The sequence below is a fragment of the Macaca fascicularis genome, chromosome 5 (genome assembly GCF_037993035.2).
Source record: "Macaca fascicularis isolate 582-1 chromosome 5, T2T-MFA8v1.1".
Classification (NCBI taxonomy): Eukaryota; Metazoa; Chordata; class Mammalia; order Primates; family Cercopithecidae; genus Macaca; species Macaca fascicularis.
In genome coordinates this window covers 64,322,586-64,340,748 of record NC_088379.1, presented here as the reverse complement: position 1 = coordinate 64,340,748, position 18,163 = coordinate 64,322,586, and the positions used below count along the sequence as shown (strand labels likewise).

General features: G+C 35.4%; 1 protein-coding gene across 2 annotated transcripts in view; it reads right to left on the bottom strand.

Moving 5' to 3' along the window:
* LOC102118731 (UDP-glucuronosyltransferase 2A2) overlaps window positions 1-18,163 on the bottom strand; it is a 56,775-nt gene that overhangs the window by 5,519 nt on the left and 33,093 nt on the right. For both annotated transcript variants that reach the window (XM_045392534.2, XM_045392536.2), the window contains 4 exons: window positions 5,794-5,942; window positions 2,394-2,525; window positions 1,305-1,392; window positions 626-845 (listed from right to left, as the gene is read on the bottom strand). In XM_045392534.2, the coding sequence (XP_045248469.1) occupies window positions 626-845; window positions 1,305-1,392; window positions 2,394-2,525; window positions 5,794-5,942 (589 nt within the window). The remainder of the gene's footprint in view (window positions 1-625; window positions 846-1,304; window positions 1,393-2,393; window positions 2,526-5,793; window positions 5,943-18,163) is intronic.

The following is an 18,163-nucleotide window of genomic DNA, read 5'->3' as shown; positions in this document are numbered from 1 at the left end:
TACTAAGCTATATATAGAGACATACATATTATATACTAAGCTATGTGTCTATATATAGCTCAATATATTTTATAGATTCATTTCAATCTAAAAGCTAAATCAGATAAAATTATACTTAAATTTTATTTAAAATATCACAGATAGTACCAATCAATATTTAAACAATTATTAACTACCCTATATATTTTCTCTCTGTGTGTATACATACACTAATGAAAGGTATAGAATGGTAAATACTCAGTGTTAATAGTTATTTCTGAATGATTATTAGTGGGCATATTATCATTTCAATTTTGTATTTACTGATTAGTTTATAATATGTACATACTTACTAATTAGTTTATAAAATTAAGCAGATTACCCAGAAAAAAAATGAGAATATATATAATCATAGCATTCTTTATTTTGAAAAATATTGGAAGAATATTTGAAGTCTTAGGATTTTCTTTTTTTTCCGATTTCAGGAAATCACTTCAGCAGTTTGGCAAATAAAATAGTTTTTATATTGGACAGGTTATGGTTGTTACTGGAAAATAATTACAAAAGTATTAAAGAATGTACATTTTCTGGTATTATAAAAAACGTAATTAATGTTAGACAAGTCTTTAGGAGGCTTAGTACTTACGAAGGTTCATTAATGACTGTTCTCAAAGCGCTAAGCAAATCCACACTTGTCATTGTGTTCAGGTTCACTTCCACAGCTGCTCCTTTGGCCTTCATGTGAGCAATGTTATCAGGCTGATCAGCAAACATGGGAACTCCCACCATAGGGACTCCGTGGTAAATAGCTTCATAGATCCCGTTAGTTCCGCCATGAGTGATAAAAGCTTTGGTTTTGGGATGACCTGATTTGAGGATGGAGTGAGAAGTGGGTGTGTAATAATAACACATTAGCAGAATCTGAGAGACAGAAGGGGTCCAAAAGCTATAACATAACTCTCTAAAGAAGGATACATTTTCTACAAAAGCAGATCACAGAGGGCGTTGCCCTCTCAGAAAACTGTGATCCCAGGAAAAGCAGTAACTAACAGCATTTGCATTTTCTGGGAATATATTACTGAGGAGATGGTATCTGAACTGAAAATGAAACGTGAAGTGTAATTAATCTTAACTGAAAATGCTCTTTTGTGAAACAGAAAATATGAATCTATAAAATTAACCACCAATTAGGTAATTACATCTGCTTTAAAATTGGGTGTCAAAATTTTAAATTATTAAAAATTTATGGAATGTATTTTCTATTAAAGAGTTACTTAACTTGTCTATTGTCCCACTGTACAGCTTTTCTTTTCCAACTGTCTTACCAAGAAGATCATTCTGGGGTATCCAATCATAGAGCTGAGTATTGTTTCCTAATGTGGCTGGTTTCTTTCCTACGTATCTCCATAAAACCTGTGGAAAATTGTACTTTAATTTTGCAAGAAAAACACAATGAGGACATTTTAAGTTGGTAGAATTATTTAGAAATCATTTAGCCAGCTACATGGAAGATGGCAATTATGTAAGCAGAAGTTTACAAATGTTGAGATATATAGTAGGACTGTTATATCTACCTTTTTGTAAAGTCTTGTACTAATAATCTATTAAGTATAGTATTATTGTTTTGATATTTATCACTTAAAAGCTTTTGGAAGTTATATTTTAAGTGAAGAAATAGAACATAAACAAGACCAGTTTAATCAATCACAACATGGAGGAGAAAAATCATGAAGCGTGTTAGGTGCTTTAACCAATACATAAATATAAAGAGTCCTAGGATGTTTCATGAATAGAAATATAAAAAGAATAGTAATGCAAAATTGTAGAGATAAAAATGAAGGTTAATTGAATAACATAAATCAGAAGATGCATGTTGTTGGACTATAATATTTGAATTTTAATTGGTTTTAGCTAGAGATTATTCAACTTAGAAAGACTAATTGAATCCAGACTTCTACTTCTAAACCAACTACATTTTGATAAGAGTTGTAATAAAACCTAGACATTTGAATTACATTTTTAGCATAATTTCTCCCTGCTTTGTGTATACACACTCTCTTTTCCTGGGCCATGGAGCTAACAAACTTCAGAAGTTTTGAAAGTAGTCAGTGGAGAACAAAAAATTTCAAATAGTAAAAGTTCAGTGGGGGCTTAAAGTTTTCATTTCTATTCCATTAAAAATAAATGACTTCAAAAAAGTATGCGTTCCCAAAATAATGCCAAGGCTCAGTAGGGAAATGATTCAATGTGCTAATGTACATAATTTTAATATATTACACAATTTTACTTACAACTGTTACTAATGGTACTCAGTGTATAATGAGTTTCAATTTTCATATGGAAAGAACGTTACTAGACGCACTGTGTCTCCCCTTAGTAAAAAGCTGGGTACCAGGATCCCAGGCTGTACTGACCTTCTGTGGAATCTGGGCAAGGGCTGAGGCAATAAGATTGGCCTTTTCTTCTGTAAGGTTTTTGACCATTGATCCCAGAGAAAACACCACAACACCATCTTTACCTGAGCTCTGGATAAATTCTTCCATTTCCTGCATACATAATATATTTTCTATTACAAAGGTGTAGTCATAAGAAAAAATAAGTTTACTTACACATTTAAGTAGGTTAAATTAAGATATATGTTAGAGAAATTATTAACCTGGTCTGTCTTCTGACATGTAGAAAGATCTAGTTTCTTTTTTTTTTTTTTTTTTTTTGACAGAGTCTCTGTCTGTCGCCCAGGCTGGAGCGCAGTGGCATGATCTCCGCTCACTGCAAACTCACCTCCCCAGTTCAAGTGATTCTCACACCTCAGCCTCCTGAGTAACTGGAATTATAGTCACATGCCACCGTGCCTGGCTAAGTTTTGTATTTTTAGTAGAGATGGGGTTTCACCACGTTGGCCAGGCTGGTCTCGAGCTCCTGACCTCCAGTGATCCACCTGTCTCGGCCTCCCAAAGTGCTGGAATTACAAGCATGAGCCACTGTACCCAGTCAGATCTAGTCTCCTTAAGAGGAAACATGTCTCTGAAATGTATAACTTAAATATAAAATCAGTGATTACAAGTCCAAGCATGGAACCAAAACCATGACAGAAATGAACACTAAATAAGAGACAACCTTTCTCATGGTAACTGAAATTGCTACCCCCAAGGCTTAATTTAACCAACCAACAAGGTTGTTTGCAAACTCATAAAAACAGTTTTTGGAAGGAAGCACAGTAAAGGGTACTGAGTTAGGCTTTTAAAATTATTAGCATGCCAGTTATATCTAATAAATTATTAATACATTTACTGGTTTCTGTTAAGCATTCATGATCATTTTGTCAAGTTTATGCCTTCCTTGTTTAATAGGTCTAAGAAAAAATTTGTGTAAAATGTCATCTAATAGTAACATATTTTAGAACGAGACAACAAAGTGCTTCTCCAACTATAATCACAATGATGCTTATGAGACAGTGTATCTCTTCTTCCTGATGTATAAGCTGCCATGAGTGTGATGTTAGCTACGTGCCCTTAATTTGAGCCTTAAAGCAAAAGTAAAATATAAATTTCTCTGCCAATAAAATTCCCCAGGTCATTACTTATAGTTTTGCAAATTTGATGCTGCAAAATCTGAGATTAAGGCCTTTCACATCATATCTATGTGAATGCTACTTTCTAGAGATGTATTCTGCATTACATGTGCAAATATTTGTCATGATCACACTGGAATCACTGATGGATCAGTTTCTGACTAGCCAAATTATTAGGGGAGGGTAGTATCTTAAGTGAAAATAGACTGCAATTTTTGATTAATGTCAGGAGAATATTTCTGAAGTCCCAGGAATTGGTGCTATACCATATTGGTTTAGTTTCCAAACAGGTATTCATTAATTAAAATAATACACACACACACACACAACATACACATACACACACATTCAAACCTACCATACTGATATGGATTTTTCACTTGACAGTCTCTTGTTACTTTTGTATTCTGTGTATCCAGTGATTGGTGTAATTATCATCAATATAATCCATGATTGGTATTGATATTTCGCAAAGCCTATATCAATATTTAAATTGATTGAATACGTAATGGTATAATGTCTGCTGTTGTAAAATGTAACTGATTTGTCTTTGTGAAATTGTGAGAGCATATGTATTTGTGTGTGTTTGTGTAAAAAGTGGGTTTGGGAGGAAAAACATAATAGTGTGGCATGGGTTATTATCCAGCGACCTATGGATATGTCATGTATATTTCTGTGTCTTTATTTAGATATTGGCACATTATCTCCTATAATAAACATTCACTAGAGCTTGCCTGCAGTCATAACTTGACTGGCAAGAAAATCCTTAAATAAAATTTTCAGAATCCTGAAATAAAATTTTAAACTTAAATATGTCTTTTACCATAAACAGAAATTTAGTACTCTTATGGGAACCAGGAACTTTCTAAAAAGATTGCTTTTGTTTGTGTATGAACCAAATAAATAACAGCCTATTTCCTCACTCCCTATTGATAGTTAAATACGTTGTTCCTACCATGTGTACCTGTAGTCTATTTTGCTTCTCAACACTTTTTCTGTATAACATTTCTTATATTCTACATTTCTTCTCTGAAGGCTTCATATTGTAGTATACAATTTCTTTTTCATGCCATAAAACCTGACACTATATTTATAAAGAACCAATACAATATTTGAGTCTCTTAGTTTTATAATAGTTACTTTATGCTGATGAATCTGAATCTATTTCTAAATGCTTTCTGCTTGGATTTACACTTTGTACTACTTAAATGATTTCTAGAAATTACTGAAAATCCTTTTGGCTCCTTAAAGTAAATAAGTCAAAAAGTAACTCACCATTGTTGACACAAAAGAGTTTTTCTTTTTCTTTTCTTTTCTTTTTTTTTTTTTTACCAATTGTTTCCTGACAGTAGAAGTCACAACTATCTAATAAATTCACAAGATTAAAACCTAAGAGTCTTGCCTCATTTCATTGTCTTTCTTCAATAATGACTTCTTACTCACCAAGTTATGTGGAATTCACCCAAGAGTTTTCATGAAGACATCTTTATCTCTTAAGAAATTTGGCACATATACACCATGGAATACTATGCAGCCATAAAAAGGATGAGTTCATGTCCTTGTAGGGACATGGATGAAGCTGGAAACCATCATTTTCAGCAAACTATCGCAAGAACAGAAAACCAAATACCGCATGTTCTCACTCATAGGTGGGAACTGAACAATGAGAATACTTGGACACAGGAAGGGAACATCACACACTGGGGCCTGTCATGGGGTGGAGGGAAGGGGGAGGGATAGCATTAGGAGATATACCTAATGTAAATGATGTGTTAATGGGTGCAGCACACCAACATGGCACATGTGTACATATGTAACAAACCTGCACATTGTGTACATGTACCCTAGAACTTAAAGTATAATAAAAAAAGTGAAAAAAAAAAGAAATTTGGTAAATATTCCTGTTCATAATGCTATGTGTCTTGTTAAGAAGACTATGGCAATCTCCTTAGTAATTTCTATGATCTGGTTTTCTATCTCCCCAGGTCCAGCATCAAGGTATAGTCACACTGATATTTGTAACACACAACTTGAATCATTTTATTCTTCAGTTTAAATTATCAATGTGAAGTCTAAAACACCTAATATTACTTATAGGAGACCTCTATCATGAGGAAAATAGATGTGGAGTAGCAAACCGAAATTTCCAGCAAAATTTATTTGTTATTGAGGCTATAAACTTTAAAAGAAAATTAGGTATTTTATTATGAGGAGCATAAAGTCCTCCACTGTTGTAGACCTACCTTAGGTAAAGATTTGGCAGGTTTGCAGTGTAATCCTCCAACAAACTCAAAATTAGGTAAGTATGGACGAGGAAATTCAAAATCCCAATAAGTTCGGATTAACCAAATTTCAGCTTTCCCCATAGTCTCACACAAGGTAGTGGGTCTTCCTGGAGAAAGAAGTTGGATGGACAAAATTAGCTTGTATGTTTGCTGAAGGGAAAAAAACTATCAGTAATTTCCTGAAAGCTATTAAGAAAAAATTCAGTTAGTTCTTCTAGAATACATATCATGTTTATATATTAAGGAGAAGGAAAAATTAAAGAGGATGGAAGAAAGGAAGGAGGGAGGAAGAAAAGAAGAACGAAAGGGAGGAAGGAAGGAAGAAAGGAAGGAGAGAGAAAAGAAGGAAGGAAGGAAGGAAGGAAGGAAGGAAGGAAGGAAGGAAGGAAGGAAGGAAGGAAGGAAGGAAGGAAGGAAGGAAGGAAGGAGAAAAGAAAGGAGGAAGGAAGGAAAGAAGGAAGAAAGGGGAAAAGAAGGGAGGAAGGAAGGAAGGCAGGCAGGCAGGCAAGCAAGGAGGGAGAGAGAGACAAAAGCAAGAAAAAGGGAGAAAAAAGGAAGAAAGAGGTAGAACTAAAGAGACAGAGGAAGAGAGAGAGAGGGAGAAATGGAGACAGGGAAGAAGAGAGGGAGTAGAGTGGGGCCTGAGAAAGGAAGGAAGGAGGGAGGATTTTTAGTTAGTGAAAAAGAAGTAATGTGTAAGTGTCATTTCACAATAATAAATCAACTAAAATTAAACTATAACTACAAATACTGATAAATTTAACATTCATATTCTCTCTTCAATTAAATGCCAGATAACTTTTTTCCCCAGGACACCATACTGGAGACACTGTTAGCATGCCTCTCCCACTTGAAAAGACAATATAATGAGTAGAGATTCACGCTCTGAATTTTTTTTACAAGAAGCAACACAGAAACTTAACAACAACAACAAAAAAGTAACCATAAACCCTTTGAAAAAAGTGGTGGGCAGCAGCCTATCCTGCGACCCACATGAAAAATTATGAGTCCCAAGAGTATGAGTGGGGAGAAACTGCCTATGGGATATATACTCCCACTGGGAAACCTGGCCATCCAGAACACGGGGAAATGCCTTAACCATACCCAGTACTGGAGCTGCTTCAGTGAGCAGTGGGAAATAGATGTGAAATAGCAGCATCTGGACGTGGTTTGTGTGCACTCTCAGACTCCAGCAGGAGCAGAGAAAAGTCACTCCTAATCCTACATCACAAGGGACCTTGCGGAAGTCTGCCAACTAACTCAGGTTGTGGTCACAGGTTGAGAGAAACTCCCAAGTGAGAATCACAATACAGTCTTGAGTGGGGACAAACTCCCTTTGGTCAGAATTGAGGAATGAGTAGGAAGTGTGCTATGGCCACAGCCACAGGGGATGGACACCCCTGCTTCAGAGGAGCATGGCCTGAAAGCAACAGTTTATATCTCAGTGGGTGTGTTAGGCCATTCTCTTATTCCTATAAAGAAATACTTGAAACTGAGAAATTTATTTTTTAAAAAAAGAGGTTGAATTGGCTTATGGTCCCATAGGCTGTATAGGAAGCATAGTGGTTTCTGCTTCTGGAGAGGCCTCAGGAAGCTTCTAAGCATGGCAGAAGGCAACGGAGCAGCAGGTTGTTTTGCATGATGGGAGCAGGAGCAAGAGAGAGAGTGAGGGCAAAGGTGATATACACTTAAAAAAAAAAAAAAAAAAAAAAGCAGACCTCATGATAACCCACTCACTATCACAAGAACAGTACTAAGGGAGGATGGTGCTAAACCATTCATGAATACTCTACCCCCATGATCCAATCCTCTCCAACCAGGCCCCACTTCCAACATTAGGGATTACAATTTGACATAAGATTTGGGCAGAAACACAGATCCAAACCATATCAGTGGAGAAGGCTTATGACCTGGGGCATTTTTGAATTTTGAGAGTAGTGTGCCTGGAATCCAGTTACCTCATGCTAGTGGAACACTGCAAATGTGAGACCTGCCTTGCCAAGTGTGTAAGAGCCAGGTGAGGTTTACTTCTTGCTGCTACACATACTCCGCATGTGGATTCTTCTGTGCAGCAGAGGCAGCTGCACTTCTCCCTCGAACATTACCCCAGCAGACAGAGAGCTTTGCTCTGATCCTCATTGTGACCACTGATCGTGCCTACATAGGGGGAGCCAGAGCACAGACTTGACTGACCCAGCCTCCACCTGTCCTTGCCCCTGCACCTGCCCTGGTAGCTTAACAGAAAGGACAGAGAATGTGGGGAGCTCCACGGCCTGCCCCCAACCAAGAGTACTTATCCTGGGTAACACAAGGCAAACACAAAACTCACTTCTACCAGTACAGTTAGAGCTCTTTTTCAAGTGCCTCCTCCTGGCTAGAGGCCAAATGATAGTCCGTTACAGCATCTGCAGGCAGAATAACACAAAGCCAGGAAGGAAAAAACTTGTGCATGACCTCCGCTATCACTATTGCCTGCATCACTTTGGGTAACCAGGAGGTCCTGAGTTTGTCCACATGCCAGTACCTTACTACCACAGTAATTTGAGAAAGTCAGCATTGCTAAGGTCAATAATCAAGGAATCTCACAAAGTCTATGTAATTCCCCTGCCACCCCTGTCAGAGCTGGTGCTGGTACCCACTGATGGGAGACTAGAGGACAGGTCACATCCCTTGCAGACATTCCCTAGCACCAGTCTGTAGGCTGACAGTCCCACTGGGTGGCTAGGTCCAGAGGAGCAGCAGCATTCATAGTAGTCTGGCCCTCAGAGACTCCTACTCTGAGTCAAAGTAGGACTGCACCACACCCATGCAACTTGAGAAGTTAAAGGGTAGAGTAAAACTAAGAAAACTTGAATAATTAATATAATCAAGAAAAAGTATATTATTGAAATAGAAATCAAATTAAAAGTCAATCATACTCAAAAATAGATGCTGTTACACTTAAAATGATTATCTGACTAAATCTAGTAATATTTTAACAAAAGATATGAAAAAGCTGGACGCATTATAGCAATGAAATGATAGCTTAAAATCGAAAAATAAATAAGTTCACTTTATTAAAAGGTAAAAAGAGAAAAATCTTACCATCTCAAGCAATAAAAACTCAACAGTCGTTCATAATCTTCAAATTCTATTAGTAAACTACAAATAGAAAATAATTTCTTTACACCAACAAAGGCACTCCAAACAAAAAAGTTTCACCAAATGTAACCTTTATGTTAAACTAGTAAGAGCATTCTTATCAAGATGAGAAAAAGTCAACTTTAATTCAGCAATATTTTACACTACTGCAGTTAAACAAGAAAAACAATTTTTAGAATAAAAAAGATTGAGGAGTTCTATCTATCTATCTATCTGATATCATGTTGTGTAACAAATCCAAAATAATATACAGATATATCTTCAGAATGAGCAAGAGAAGTTTTAGTTTTGCTCAATACAAAACTGTAACATAGCAACTGAAATTTCTGCGCACAAGTAGATCAAAATTTAATTTCAAATCTAAATTTCCACTTGAAAAGTTAGAATAATTTTTATAAAAGTTACATACTCTATTCATGCTTAGTATTACAAAATTGTATAAAAACCCACAATAGAAAAGTAAATAGAGCTAATATGTTCACAGATAAGATCAAAATTCATAAAGATGTCCATTCTCTAAAATCAACTTATAGATTAATTATGAATCTTATTAAGGGTCAGGAGATCTTATTAAGGGTCAGGAGTCTTGAACTCCTGACCAGCATGGTCAGGACCAGCATGGCCAAGATGGTGAAACCCAGTCTCTACTAAAAATACAAAAAAATTAGCTGGGCGTGGTGGCGGGTGCCTGTAATCCCAGCTACTCCAGAGGCTGAGGCAGAGAATTGCTTGAACCTGGGAGGCGCAGGTTGCAGTGAGCCAAGATCACACCACTGCACTCCAGCCTGGGTGACAGAGTGAGACTCTGTCTAAAAAAATTAAAAAATTAAAAATTTAAAAACATTAAAATTTCAAAATTACAAGTTTCATAAACCTTTACAAATTTTGTAGAACTTTATATGTGATTCTAAAATCCATATGGAAAATCAAACAGCCAAAAATAAGGTACTCCAGATGAAGAGATACAAGGGGAAAGAATATTATTTTATCAGATATCAAGAACTAATATAAAGGAAAGCAGGTAAGATAGTGAAAATAAACAAAACCACTGAAGTAATGAAATTCATGAATGACAAAGATGCAGATATGCAGGAAAAAATGTTTTCAATAAATGGTGATGGGACAACTCCTTACTTGTGCAAAGGTGAAAAAAAATAAAATAGGTAGGCTGAGAGGGAGTCAGGGAAGAAGGAAAGAGGGAAAAAATGAAAAATATGCAAAGAAATGAACTCAACTCTACAAAATACACACAAAAAATAATTTATTTTATTAGTATTATTTTTGAGACAGAATTTCACTCTTGTTGCCCAGGCTGGAGTGCAGTGGCATGATCTCAGCTCACTGCAGCCTCCGCCTCCCGGGTTCAAGCCATTCTCCCACCTCAGCCTCCTGAGTAGCTGGGACCACAGGCACATGCCACCATGTCCGGTAAGTTTTGCAAAAAATGAATAATTGCAAATAAATTCAGATATTTAAAGTAAAAGCAAAACCATAGCTTCCATGAAGACAGCATAAAAAATATTATTTTTAATTTCATAGTAGAAAAGGATTTCCTCAGGAGCATAAAGAAAAATTATTCACTTCCATTAGATTTAAAATCTACAATTCATTATCTGATATTAAAACATAATGAGAAAACAATCATAAACTATAGGAGGATATCTGCAATATATAAAACTGGCCCAGGCTTATTTAGAATATACGATAATTTTTTTTCTTTCTTTTTTTTTTTTTTTGACACAGGGTTTTTCTCTGTCTTCCAGGCTGGAATGCAGTGGTGCCGACACAGCTCACTGCAGCCTTGACCTTATGGGCTCAAGCAATCCTCCTACCTCAGCCTCTCAGTAGCTGGGACCAGAGTTGCACACCACAAACCTAGCTATTCTTTTTGTTTTCTTTTTTAAAATATTTATTTATTTATTTATTTATTTATTTATTTATTTATTTATATAGCGATGACGTCTCTCTCTGTTTCCCAGGCTGGCCTCAAACTCCTGGGTTCAAGTGATACACCTTGGCCTCCTAAAGAGCTGGAATTACAGGTGCACCAATCATTGAACTGCAGACTTAAACTGTGAATTTGAAAGCGTGTCTATTATATCTCAATACAACTGTTAATAAAAATCATTAAATGAATTGAATAGTTTGCAGAACAATGGGAAATATAACACCCTACTCGTGAAAGTATAAACTAGTATAATCTGTCTGAGATGAGATTATTTATACCTATACATATTCCTATACCTATACCCATACCCACACCCATACCCATACCGATACCTATACCTATAACTACACTTATACCTATACCTATACTTATTGGGTGAAAATAAATGGCTTATATCCTGTAAATACAATTGTTCTTATGGAACAGGAGACACATACCAAATGTTCACTGCATTCCACACACACACAATAATCTATAGTCAATTGTCATTTGACAGAATGTCATGATATAGTCACCTGATGGAAAACTGTCTATAGAACTTGGGGAAAAATAAAAAGGAAATACACGACTGTATCTCTACACTAATGTTGAACATAAGTAGAAATTTTACCCATGTGTTTGTATACATTTCAAAAAACTAAATAATAGAATATTGAGGAAATAACACATAATTAGCAGACCTATAAAATTTTTAGAGAAAACGTTAAAACCAGTCAGGCTTCTGGTTTCCATTGGAAGCATCATGTTTCTAATACTGAAGGCAAAACTTTACACTCATATATTATCAAAGTTGATATAGTTTCTAAAAGCTGAAAATACATGCATAGTTTAAAATATACATAAAATATTTTTAAATGTGCACAAATTAAAGTTCATGGGTTAATCTTGCATTGTTCCAATTCTGCTATTACCAAAAATAAGTTGCATTTAATTCATTGTCTTTATGAATTAGCATGAAGCAGCCTAAAATTGTTTAATCATTTAGTGTTTACCCTCAGACATGTTCTGGGGCAGGGTACAAATCATTTCATTTTCTATTTGGCCACCTTTCCTCTTGACTTGTAACTGTTATGGCATTTTAGGTAATTTAAGCCTTTTTCCTGTGATATCTATTACAAATATTTTTTCAGTTGACTTATGAACCGATTAACATTATGCACCCTTTAAAACTTTAAACATAAACTTTAAATAATCTATTTTATAAGTCAGTGTTATGAATTGAATTGTGTTCCACTAAAATTTGTATGTGAAGCCTGACTGTATTTGAAGATAGGGCCTTCAGAGATAATTAAGCTTAAAATGATTCAAGGGTGGGTTTCAAATCCATTATGACTAGTGTCCTTCCAAGAAGAGAAAGTGACACCAGGAATGCCCATATGCAGAGAAAAAGCTATATGAGAACATAAGATGGTGACCACAAAAGCTTCAAGAAAAAACAGACCTGGCAAACCCTGATTTTGGACATCTAACCATCAGAACTGTGAGAAAATAAACTTTTGTTATTATTAGTTCTTGTATTAGTTTGCTAGCACTGCTATAGCTACACACCACTGGTTAGGAAGTTAAATTAGCTAATATTTTTCATACCCAGTATAATCTTTGGTTTCTTAGTTCACATTTCTTTATGATTCTCAAAAATAATAGTTGGAGTGGAAGCCTACCTCAGTTGATGTATTTAGATGAGAGCTGTGTATATAAAAATTAGAAAGCAAAACCATTATTTAGCAGAATTGGCAAATAATTTTAAAATAGGGAGAATAAATGTTATCAGTGAAGTTAAAAAAGAAAACCACTGTTTTGGGGGTTTTTGTTTTTGTTTTTGTTTTTTTGAGACATAATCTTGCTCTGTCCCTCAAGCTGGAGTGCAGTGGCACCAACACAGCTCACTGCAGTCTCGACCTCCTGGTTTCGAGCAATCTTCCTACCTCAATCTCCCAGTAGCTACAACCACAGGTGTTCACCGCCAAGTCTGGCTATTCTTAATTGCTATTAATTGTGCCAAATTTTAAAAAAGGTCAGAAACAACAAAATATAGCAGGGTCATAAAAGTACTCTAAGAAAACAGAGGTAACATTATAACCTTAGAGAATGGAAGTCCTTTTCTACAAGATAAACCAGAAATGATAAGAAAAAAACTGATAAACATATGCACACACTATGACAAGTTTCATCATATATTATGAAGTACTTTAAATGAAGAGCAATGCTACATAATATAGCTCAGAGTTTTTCTCCAAATCTTTGTGTTAGCATAGAAATACCTCTAAATTATTTTATCTGAGAAAACTAAAGTCTAGCTCACGTTAAGCAGTATAACTTAATTGCATAAATTTAAAAGTATGGGAATGTTTTTCATTAGGCTGGGTGAAATATAAAATTGTTCCCTTTGCAAGTCACTTTTGAGTCAGCAAGAAAATGAAATCAGCACACTGCCAAAAAAAGGAAAAACAGGAATTCTGAAATACACAATTTAGTAAAACTTGAATGGTTCCTTCTGAAAATACACAGTATGTTTTAGGGTGGGAAAGTAGCTAAGCCTAAAGGGTTGCCGTAGTGTCCCTCACTACACATATGCATTCATGTTAGTTCAACTCCCCAAATCTACCCTCACTCTTACAAATAAATTTCATTACATGCAAGTGTACAGCAAGAAAAATTTCCTGTGTTGACTTGTCCCTGTGTGGAAGAAAAATACCTTCTCTGAGAATTAACATAGTCAGCACTCTTGTGAGGTTCCAGTTAAAATTCAAGCTAGAAAAGCATTTTGGAAGAAACTGACCCTAGCCCCAAACACTTCCCACAAATTAAATTCCAAGGTTAGTAGGCAGCTCCTGTTTACCAAGAAACAAGAGTTCATGTCTGAAAATCAGCAAAAGTAACGGAGAGTAGAATATTAGCATAATTATTTCAAATATTAGAATTATTTTAAATAAAATATAAAATTATTCCATATACTATAGTGAGTTGGAAGATAGCTCATGAATTGGAAGAATCAGTATCATTAAAATGACTAAATTGCACAAAGTAGTTTACACATTCAATGATATTCATGTCAAACTACCAAAATAATCACATAATTAGATAAAAACTATACTAAAATTCGGCCGGGCGCGGTGGCTCAAGCCTGTAATCCCAGCACTTTGGGAGGCCGAGACGAGCGGATCACGAGGTCAGGAGATCGAGACCATTCTGGCTAACACAGTGAAACCCCGTCTCTACTAAAAATACAAAAACTTAGCCGGGCGAGGTGGCAGGCGCCTGTAGTCCCAGCTACTCGGAAGGCTGAGGCAGGAGAATGGCGTAAACCCGGGAGGCGGAGCTTGCAGTGAGCTGAGATGCGGCCACTGCACTCCAGCCTGGTTGACAGAGCGAGACTCCGTCTCAAAAAAAAAAAAAAAAAAAAAAAAAACTATACTAAAATTCATATGGAACCAAAATAGCAAGGATAGTCAAATTAAAGAGCTAAGTCAGAAGCACCATACTACCCAACTTCAAACGATAAGACTACAATAATTTTAAAAGCATGGTACTAGTTTGAAAAGAGACACATAGACGAATGGAGCAGAAAACAAAACTCATTAATAAAGCCACATACAACCATTTGATTTTTCACAATATGGACAAAAACAAGAAATAGGGAAAGCACTCCCTATTCCGTAAATGGTGCTGGGATAAGTGGCTAGCCATATGCAGAAGAAAGAAACTGGATTGTCACAATTTACCATATACAAACATTAATGCAATGTGGATCAAAGATTTAAATGGAAGACCTCAAAGTATAAAAATCTCTGAAGAAAACTTAGGATATTATTTATTGACATCAGCCTTGGCAAAGAATTTTTGACTCAATCATCAAAAGCAATTGCAACAAAAACAAAAATTGACATGTGGGACATAATTAAATAAAGAACTTCTGCAGAAAAAAAAAAAAAAAAAAACTATCCAGAGAATACACAGACAACCTACAAAATAGGAGAAAACATTTACAAACTATGCATTTGATAAGGGTCTAATATCCAGATTATACAAAGAATTTAAACAACTTAACCAGCAAAAAACAAATAACCCCACTAAAAAATAATAGGCAAAAGACATGAACAGACACTTCACAAGAGAAGACATACAATCAACCTGTATATGAAAAATTGTGCATTATTACTAATCATCAGAGAAATGTGAATCAAAATCACAATGATATATTATCTCACACCAGTCACAATGACTCTTATTAAAAAGTTAATAAACAACAGAAACTGACTAGGTTCTGAAGAAAAGGGCTTAGAAACTGTTGGTTGGAATGTAAATTAGTTAAGCCAACATGTGTAACAGTTTGAAAGTTTCTCAGAAAACTTAAAACAGATCTACCATTTCACCCAGCCATCCCATTACTGGGTATATACCCAAAGGAAAATAAATCATTCCATAAAAGGATACATGTACTAATACGTTCATCATTGTGCTTTTCACAATACCAAAGACAAGAAATCATCTGCCAAGAATGGTGGATTGGGTAAATAAAATATGGTACATATACACCATGGAATACTATGCAGCCATAAAGAGAACAAAATCATGTATTTTACAGCAACATGGATACAGCTGGAATCCATTTTCCTAAGTGAATTAAGACAGGAACAAAAACCAAAATATCCTGAGTTCTCACTTATCAGTGGGAGCTAAACACTGAGCACAAATGCACTTAAATATGGGAACAATAGACACTGTGGACTTCCAGAGTGGAGACAGAAGAAGGGGGGTGTGGACTAAAATACTAACTTTTAGGTACTGTGTTTACTACCAGGGTGACAGAATGCATACTACAAACGTTAGTGTTACACAATATACCCTTGTAACAAACCTAAACACCTATCCCTACATCTAAAATAAAAGTTGAAATTTAAAACAAAACAAAAAAAATAAACTAGGAAATGCAAACTAGAAAAGAAAGAGAAAACCAAATCAAAAATTAGTAGAAAAAAAATAAAGATTAGAACATAATAAATAAAATTGTGTCTAACAAAATAATACAAAAGATAAACAGTTATTTATTTGAAGATAAACAAAATGAACAGAACTTTAGCCAGACTAATGAAAAGAAGGAAAGATTCAAATGAATAAAAGCAGAGGCAAAAAAGTGTAGACATTACGACTGGTGCCACAGAAATTCAAATACAGGCCACTACGAGCAATTACATGCAAATAAATTGGAAAACCTAGAAATACACAGTTACCTAGACAAATACAACCCATAAGATTGAACTGTGAAGAAATCCAAAACCTGGCCGGGCGCGGTGGCTCAAGCCTGTAATCCCAGCACTTTGGGAGGCCGAGGCGGGTGGATCACGAGGTCAGGAGATCGAGACTATCCTGGCTAACATGGTGAAACCCCGTCTCTACTAAAAATACAAAAAACTAGCCGGGCGTGGTGGCGGGCGCCTGTAGTCTCAGCTACTTGGGAGGCTGAGGGGGGAGAATGGCGTGAACCCGGGAGGCGGAGCTTGCAGTGAGCCGAGATCACGCCACTGCACTCCAGCCTGGAGACACAGCGAGACTCCGTCTCAAAAAAAAAAAAAAAAAAAAAAGAAATCCAAAACCTGAACAAACCTATATTAAATAATGGGGTAAAGCAGTGATAAAAATTCTCCCATCAAAGTAAAGCCCAGGACCTGAAAACTTTCACTGCTGAATTCTACCAAACATTTGAATAACTAATGTCAATTCTACTTAAACTATTCCAAACATCATTGAAATATGTTCCAAAACATAGTATTCCAACTATGTTTAGAATATTGAAACCAAAGACACAACAACAACAACAACAGCAGACCAATATCTGTGATGAACATAGACACGAACATCTTACCAAAATGTTAGCAGTCTGAATTCAACAACATATCAAAAGATCATTCATCATTATTACATGTGATTCATCTCATGGATGCGAGAATGTTTCAACATATGCAAATCAATAAATGTGATACATCATATCAACAGTACCAGGACAAAACCCATTTGATTATTTTATTTGATGATGAAAAAAAATTTGAGAACATTAACATCCCTTCATGATTAAAAACTCTCAAAACAACTGATTATAGAAGGAACATAGCTCAACATGATAAAAGCCATAAACTGCAAACCTACAGGAAACATGATATTGAATGAGTATAAATTGAAAAAGTTTCTTCTAAGATCTGGAAGAAGAGTAGGATACGCATTTTCACAACTTTTACTTAACGTCATAGTAGTAGTCCTAGACAGAGCAATTAGACAAGTGAAAGAAGTAAAGGGCATTCAAATTGCAAAGAAAATAAAATCAATTATTCTTATTTACAAAAAATATGATCTTATATCTAGAAAAACCTAAAAACCCTACCACAAACTGTTTTAAGCTGATAAACCGATTCAGTAGTTCCAGGACACAAAATCAACATACAAATATCAGTAGCATTTCTACATGCCAACAGTGAACCATACGTTAAAAAAGGAAGTAATCCCATTTGCCACAGCTACAAATAAAATAAAATACCTGTTAAACTGAATCAAATAAAAGAAATATATCTACAATGAAAAATATAAAATACGGATGAAAAAATTGAACAGGACACAAAAAATGAAAATATGTTTTCTGTTCATAGAATAGAGGAATAAAAAGTATTCAAACACCTATAGCACCCAAAACAATCTACAGATTCAATGCAATCCCTATCAAAATACCAATAAAATTCTTCACAAATTGAAAAAAATATATATCTAAACTTTGTATGGAACCACAAAAGACAAGAATAGCTAAAGCTATTCTGAGCAAAAAGAACAAATTTGGAGGAATTATGTTACTTGACTTCAAATTATACTTCAAAGCTAGTAGCCATAACAGCATGGCACTGTCATAAAAACAGAAATAAATCTATACATCTACGGTAAATTGTCTTTCAACGAAGCTGCCAAATACATACATTGGGAAAGGAATGGACTCTTAATGGTGCTGGGAAGCTGGGTGTGTATATGTAGAAGAATGAAACTGGACCTCTGAGTAGTCTGTTCTCACATTACTATAAAGAACTACTTGAGACTCTGTAGTTTATAAAGAAAAGAGGTTTAATTAACTCACAACTCCACAGGCTGTACAAGAGGCATGGTTGGGAGGCCTCAGGCAACTTACAATTGTAGTGGAAGGGCAATGAGGAAGCAAGCACATGGTGGCAGGAGAGAGAAAGAGATAAGGGGAAAGTGTTACAC